Here is a 7777-nt window from a genome sequence, read left to right on the forward strand (position 1 = left end):
TTCAACCTATTTTGTTTGGTTTAGTATTCTTAGAATGTTCAAATACTATTGGGGTACCATGTAATGGTTAGACCTAGTGTGGATCTCATGAATATTCGAGACTTAACTGCGACGAATTATAAGAGATTTTTCCTCCAATAAATAATGAATCTAAAAAAATGGGCCATGTGAATAAACTACTAATATTTGTTACCAATTAAAAAAAAATTAAAAGTGTCAAGGAATATGTTTCTCAAGAATTGTGAAATAAATGGCTAAAAAATATAAAGGCCATGGAGCCATTAGAATTCCAAGGGAAATGATATATTTTCTATTTTAATTTACAATCACCAAAATTGTATAATCACGATTAGGCCTTGGAGGATTTTTTTTTTTTGTTTTCTTTAATAAAAAAAGATGCTCACCAGCGTCATCACCTAAACAAACTTAACAAAACAAATCAACTCTTTGATAAACCAAAAACACATCAATTCTCAAGCAATTATTGAGCACCCAATGTCGGGTCACATATGGAAGATCTCTGTGAGTATACAAAGCAAATCAACTCCATGATGCAAATTTCTAATCAGAAATACACATTGATTTAATGTGCGTGAAACCGGTGCAAAAACTCTGTACCTGTTCTAATTATTTAGTGCTGACCTTTGAAGAATACAATTGGTAAGACATTGGAGCATTTAAATTGGAAGAACTCGTCATCACTTCATTATTGACTAGCCGCGGTCGCTACCATTACTGAAGAGCCTAAAGGGACTCAGATTCGTATGGTAGGATTAGGTGCCAAGATGCAGCGATGAGTAGTGGCATCAGCTATAGGTTTACTGGGATGCGGAGTCCGTCATAGCTTAATTGGACATTCAGACCTTCAGAATCCTGCAACTTGGCGAGCTGTTCATTTATCTTTTCGTGGTCCATCAAGTGCATCATGCCTTGTGAATAGATCAAGGTATTAGAAACTTGGCTTAGTTTAATCTTTGCTGGTGTTTAAAAATGTGGAGTACCCGTAAAAAGAGTCCGCCTCGGTTGAATCTTGCGTACTTCATCTAGAGCCTGTTCAAGAGGTATTGCAAAGTGAAGCTCATAATCCGATAAGAGTGATGATAACATTGGAAGAGACGTGAGTGATAATTACCCTTGGTAGTCCGAAGTGTGTTGAAGAAGAACGATCTGGCCTCAGTGCATCCTAGATTATCGCTTTTGAAGTATTCAGCAAAACAGATAAGAGATGTGTAAAGAAAAATTGCAAACGCAAGAAAGGTAGTTCACCAGGATAAGAAGATCGCAGTCTTTGAGGAGCATGTAAGTCTCTTCTGGTATGTCACTAACATCACTGTATTACTGATGTTAGTATGCAGAGCACATGAGAAAGAAATTAGCAAATCCTATACCGAACCAAAATATAGGAAGCTAGAATTGTTTACCTTATGTAGCAAATATTTCCGAAACGAAAACCTAAAGAACGGTAACCTTTTCCATGCCAAACAGGTAGAGGAGTAACCTGAAGGGAATTAGGAAGACATGAGTAAATGATATCGAAGCACACTTTAAAAGTCAAAACATACATTTCGGATTATACTAATTCATTGTATATGGTTTTGTACAAAGTGTAACTTCATAGTTCTCTATAAAAGTATTGGATTTTTCCACAAAAGAAAATAATTGAAAGTGTATAAATCTTCTTTTGGTTTAAAGGGTAGTCAGCAAAATGAGACAACCATTGCCGGTCCAATAGCAATGGCAACGATCAATTATCCATCTCAAGACAATCAACCAAAGATTTAATGACCTTAAAATTGAAACCCACACAGAAAAAAAGGTTGTTCGACCCTGGAGTATTGAAGCTTACAAACCTTAAGATCGTGAATCACAAATGGTTCCTCCTTAATCACATTGAAATGCAATTTTGATACAGCGGCACCAGGAATCAGCCCACTGGTATCCACTATGTAATAATGAGTCTTCTTCATCACCTAAAACAAGTTGAAGGAAAATCATTAAGGAAGCTTATAAACACTTTATCGAGCTAAGCATCAAGGTTTACAATAGAAACCGAAAGGGCTGGGCATGCAGAGGTGTACAGGGCCACCTATATGAGCACCTGAAAGGGAACAAAATCGTACTAGTAAAAGTAATTGTGAAAACAACCAACTCAAAACTATATCTAAACAAGTTTTAAATTAGGAACAGATAATATAGGCCTACTCAGTTACAATAATTCTTATCAGGGCTTGGCTGGGTCCAAACATTTTTTGTTCCAAAGAACGATTTCCAGATTTGCAGAACAGATGTGATACATCAGCATGATAACACTACCAATATCTTCAAATGGATGAAAAACTAGCTTACAGCCATGCCAATGATACTTGCTTTTCATTAACATTACCTTCGAGATACGCAAATTTAAGTTGTTTTTTTAAGAAAAAGATGGGATACTGCTAGTGAGGTAGAACTTTCTAATGACTATTAAATGACCAAATCCAAAATTATTGCAATGTTGTCAAACAAGTGAAGGATTATTATATCGACATACCAAAATACCTATAATCACAATGTAGAGACTAGTCCTGAACTATCAATAGGATCAATGGATCATTATAGAGAACCATACCTCTAAATCACGTTGTGCCACATAAATAGGGATGGATGGTTGGACATTATTTGTCCAATCTCGGAGATCATCAAGACCTACATCAACAATCATCCAAATTTCAGATAAATGAACTGATAAGAGTAACAAGAATAACCAATTTTTTTCTTGTTGCAATGGAGAAATGCTTAGCTCCTGTATGTAATCTACCTAAAACAAGAAAACAAGTATATACAACCACTAGGTTAGCCCTTCTGCAGTTAAAGGTAAAATTATACATATAGGCACTGCTAGTAGTTTAAAATCCAAGTTTTGAAAAAAAAAAAAAAAATTTGAGGCACTGCTACTAGCAATGATTTGGTAATAAAATTTGAATGGCTATCACTATAAGGAGTTTGGAATGAAGCATAAACCTCCAATTGCATCGGCATGTGAATGGGTTATGATGACTGCATCAATCTTTCTCAGCCTGAGAAGATAAAGTAAACAAATAATTAAAACCAGAAGCGTGTAAGGGGGTGGATAGCACTAGCTTATACCATGAACACTGAAGTATTCTAAAGATAGAATACAGAAACAAGAATAACACAGTGCAGCATCAGTAATATGTATTTGCAGCTCAATTGTTGGTTAGCATTTCCGAAAAAGGCGATATCATTATAACCTATGTACGTGAAATGCTAACATTAAAAGATTTATTAACATCATTTTTTCTAGTGATTAGGAGAATAAATATACAATCCTTAAATGAGATGGCCGTAAAAAAACAGTGTCCATTGATCTGAGTGGCATGTCTATCATGTGAACTAACAGATTAATATTTGGAAAATGGGAAAGTCTGGAAGTAGTAATCAATCTTGCCGTGTCAAAATGTCACTACTTCTAATGTCATCTGGAATATACTATTCCATGCTTCTTGACTCCTCACGTAACAGTGGAAGTGAATCTATAATGGCAGCACAAAGAAACACAACACAAACTTGATTATACAATGTTTATCTCTTTTAATCGCCAGAACTAACTATAAACAGTACAGATCCAAAATTTAGGCGCCAGATTATACACTAACTGTATCCATTGTGAATGAAAATTGACTTAATATCATAGGGAGCTGTTATCAATTTCCCAATCTTCAATTATTTAAGGATGCACTTTCAACAACAAAAAAATCCTAGTAACCAAATATTCTTGTAATATTGGAGTACATGAGATAGAAAAGATAAGGGATATTGATGCTTTCCTATCATCCTATGCCATGAACCAGAAACAATTAAGGGATATTGATGCTTTCCTATACCATGAACCAGAAAAAGATAGGGGAAATTGATGTTTTCCTATGACATGAACCAGACTACAAACAATCTCTCCTGCTGGAACTGATGAAAACCACTTATTGTTATGCATGTCAAGCTATCAATAAGGCATCCTACAACTGGTTAATAAAACATTTTTAAAGATATTTTCATGTTCAAATAATCAAATTGATTCCTACTTAAAAATAATGCCAAAATTTTGAACAGATCACTAACTGTTACCCATAGGTAGGAAACCATCGAAGAGCGCTATGATAGAAAAACCTGCATAATAAAATTACAATGTAAGATTCAATTTATACAGATGTTCTTCTTGAATAAATGAAAAGGTTGTAAAATATATATTTTTCTTAAATAAATGTATATGTAAAACTGTCCATATTTAGGAGCAATGCTACAACCAAAAGGCGTGCATCTTTCCCTGTTGGTGTTGTATATTTTATATGCTTAAAGAGCAAAATTCCGTATGTGAATGCACAAACAACATAGGCATTCAAGATGGTCTATAGTAAAATTTAAAAATATCTACTCAGATGCAGAGTCGAGTGTCATAACTCAAGGAGAGAAATAAAGTGAAGCAGCATCAAATGGACTAAAAAAACAAAAGACAAGGAAGAAGATACACACGACAGTTTCCATCACAATTCAGTTCAAAGCAAAGTGAAATATGCTTGGAAAAAGTAAATATGTGCATTTTTGTGTTTGAAATGAAACTAGTTGTATTTGATTCATACTTGCCAGCATCTACAAGAATGTTATATCTTCCCAAAGAATTGACATAGCATATAAGGATGCTTGTATTAAGTCTATTGTTCTTGTCTCCAGGCACAGATGCTTTTGAGCAAACCTAAAAAGACAAATGGGTGCAAAATCTCAGACCACAATAAGAGTTGAGGTGAGAGAATATCTCTGGTGACTTGGCAAATTCTTTGCAGAAACGTAATAGAAGGATGTGATACCTCACATATTTTTGATTCAGCTGTGAGGCAGCTCACTCGAGGTATCCCTTCACTAGTTCCTGTGCCTAAAAAAATGATTTCTGACTGACCCTTGTGTGCTTGGACCTTGGTTTCAGCATCAGCAATTTCTAACCAAAAAAGAAGCAATGCTACATTCAAACTTAAAAACATCAAACTGTCTAAGGTAGCGGATCTACCTTTTTAAAAACATCAAACTGTTGAGGTTAGATACAAAAAAGGTTTAATTGATTCTAATATCTTTTCTAATACTTTGAAGATTCTATACCATAAAAAGTGTCCGCGTAAACAAGATAGAAGACTTCATATATATACAAGTGGCTCTTTTGTGACAAACGAATGTCATATCATCATCTAACATTCATGGAAAAGAAAACGCCAACACTACAGCTATCTAAAAAAAATCTATCATTTAACCAACTCAACCAAAAACTTGGATTCTATTCTCAAGGGAAGGGCTAGGCAATATTAGGTTCTCAGCTAAGTTAAACCTGAAATATTCTAACTGACATCACTTCGTACCAACTGCACTAACTCCCTCTATATCCTCTTCCTCTGTCTCTTCCCTCCCCTTCTCAATTCACTACTCCCCATCCAAGGCTACAATTGTCCTCATCCTAAGAGACTGGTTTTATCATTTTCAGTATACACTCTCAAGCCAACTTGGTGAATGGTGCTGTAGGCAAGTTACTAGTAACCAGCTGATGTATACTGCCTTTAATCTCGAACAATGAACATTATAATGATATTACAGGACCATTGAAAAAGAGAATATTATCTCCAAACTTAAAATTATCATTTTTAATCATCATTAACTCTAACAGCGTGTAGGGGAACATATTCTAACAATATGTTATATCAGTTCTAGTTATGAAGCTAATTTGAGACATCCGGTTCATGACCAGGATAAGCAATCTGATAGAAATTGAGTGTCAGCTCACGGTGTTCTGAGATGTTTGGATATAAAACCTAGGGCAATCGAACGTTGTTGCCAGGTTTTGGATATGAACGCATACATATAGAGCATGATAGATCCAGAATCGTTCATTAGACCCAATAATATAAGCTATTTGCAGAAATTCTCAATCTGGATTTTGCATCCGACTGCATAATACAGAAAAGAAAAGGGAGATCGATTTTACATTAATCATCATGAACTTTTTGAAGACAACATAGACCATAAACGAAAGAAAGAAAGAAATACTCTCATAAACAATTCGACATAAAAAAAACTAAATAGAACTTCAAAGAGGTGATGCAATAACCGACATAGAACAGAAAATAGAATGTAAATAAATGAATGAACCCGTCCTTACTGGAATAGATCCGGCGCGGGAGCAAGCGCGGCCGAGACGGAAGATGCAGAAAGTGCCGAGGGCTTTCTGCGGCCGCCGAGCCCCATCGGGGTGTGGAAAGGGAGACGAGGTAACAGGCGGCGGAGCGAACAAACGAGAGCGTCGCCGCCATGGGAACGCCGTTGCTGCTCCTCCAGCGACACTCGTGGACGCACGGCACTCGAGTGAACCGACGGAGAATATGCGAATCGAATCGAAATTAAAAAGGTTTTTCTGGGCGTTGGGCTTCAACGGGCGAGCACCACGACTGCTAAGTGCTAATCCAACCACCCCAGCCATGATTGCCTTCTTCGTTTCGTTTAATCAATTGCTATATTTGGTAAAAACTGATTCTTTTACTAAATATAAACATATATTTTTAAAAAATCATAAATCTACAGCGATTTCTCAAACCGTATACTTGGTTTTGCATGTTATCCAAAACACATGCTCATTTTTTATGGATCAAATCGTGTATCTCTTCTCGTTCTTTTTCTCATAATACTCCTCTGTTTCTTACGGTGTTCATCCGAGGAAAAAAAAACTCTAAACCACTCTATTTTTTTTGCCCCAAAAAAAACCTAATCTCCTTCTATGTCTCCATTGAAAGAGTTCACTTCCGGAGCGGGCTGATGGCATGCTCTCCTGCATGTCGAGCTCCATCTCAGAGTCTGTGATGGTCGCGCGAAGTAGGGTTGTCATCGCCGATGCTGTCATTGTGACTAAGAAACTTTTTCATAGTGCTGGAAAGATCATGTGGATAGTCGGAACCATCTTTCTAATCCTCGTAGTTCCTTTTATCATCGAGATGGGTTATAAGCAGTAGTTAAACGAGTTGGAGATGCATCAATCGACCCTCCTCAGCACTCTCACCACCCCTCTACACTACTGTCGTGCCATCCAAGTAAGAAAAGAAATGAGATGGTTATAATCTAATCTCATGATTGGATAGGTGGTTATAGTAATTCTTGTTTAATGTGTTCTTGTCTAATTGAATCTTGGATTTCATGAGGATTGTCGAGAGTTATCCTATTTTAATATTTTTCGGTCATTCCTTTTTATTAGGGTAGGAAACATATTCAAGAATCAAGACAGATAAACTTCTATAAATGCTCAACCCTGGTTGGTTGGTGATCTTTTAATAATTTTCAATATTACTATACATCTTGTGTTGAAAAAGATACTACTTAGTAGTCAGATATGTGTTGTGCTTCTTTTTCATTTTACATCTTTTGATGATGAAAGATAGATGCTTAAATTTTCATATATATACACGATATATAACTAAGTCATTATGTCCTTCCAATTGTTGTATATTGAAAAAAAAAAATAAGAAAGATATTATCTGTGATATTCTGATTACTTAAGATTGATTGATGACTACTTTTAGCTATTACAACTCACATCTTCAATTAACTTGTTTTTCTCTTGTTTTATACCTTTTTATAGATGAAATTATCTTGATTTGTAATATTTTCTTGTTTTGACTAAGATCATATATGTACTATGACTTATAGTTTTGATAGAATCAATTTAAAATTTACAAAGATTTTTTATGACAGATAA

At 35.5% G+C, this 7777-nt stretch overlaps 1 protein-coding gene across 3 annotated transcripts; it reads right to left on the bottom strand.

The window, feature by feature from the left end:
• Positions 1-529: 529 nt before the first annotated feature.
• On the bottom strand, positions 530-6564 carry LOC122041715 (putative hydrolase C777.06c). 3 transcript variants are annotated; one of them, XM_042601493.1, is made up of 12 exons: positions 6194-6542; positions 4860-4987; positions 4635-4747; positions 4123-4164; positions 3001-3056; positions 2609-2685; positions 1851-1970; positions 1422-1498; positions 1267-1330; positions 1133-1183; positions 1002-1050; positions 530-929 (listed from the first exon to the last, which is right to left on the bottom strand). In XM_042601493.1, the coding sequence occupies exons 1-12, from the start codon at positions 6342-6344 to the stop codon at positions 811-813; spliced, it is 1047 nt and encodes a 348-aa protein (XP_042457427.1). In that variant the 5' UTR covers positions 6345-6542; the 3' UTR covers positions 530-810. The 3 variants fall into 3 exon arrangements, 2 of the variants coding, with proteins under 2 accessions (XP_042457427.1, XP_042457428.1); XM_042601494.1 differs by having other exon boundaries at positions 829-929; positions 1133-1194; positions 1267-1338; positions 6194-6564; XR_006129052.1 differs by having other exon boundaries at positions 880-929; positions 1267-1338; positions 6194-6543.
• Positions 6565-7777: the final 1213 nt, after the last annotated feature.

The sequence above is a fragment of the Zingiber officinale genome, chromosome 2A (genome assembly GCF_018446385.1).
Source record: "Zingiber officinale cultivar Zhangliang chromosome 2A, Zo_v1.1, whole genome shotgun sequence".
Lineage (NCBI taxonomy): Eukaryota > Viridiplantae > Streptophyta > Magnoliopsida > Zingiberales > Zingiberaceae > Zingiber > Zingiber officinale.

What these genes read in the sequence shown, in the direction of transcription:
- LOC122041715 (XM_042601493.1), bottom strand. Translation starts at nt 6,344, where the DNA reads ATGGCGGCGACGCTCTCGTTTGTTCGCTCCGCCGCCTGTTACCTCGTC. An exon ending in CCCGCGCCGGATCTATTCCA is followed by an intron (nt 4,988 to 6,193) that starts GTAAGGACGGGT and finishes TTTTTTGGTTAG; the next exon opens with AAATTGCTGATGCTGAAACC. An exon ending in ACTGCGATCTTCTTATCCTG is followed by an intron (nt 1,184 to 1,266) that starts GTGAACTACCTT and finishes GCGATAATCTAG; the next exon opens with GATGCACTGAGGCCAGATCG.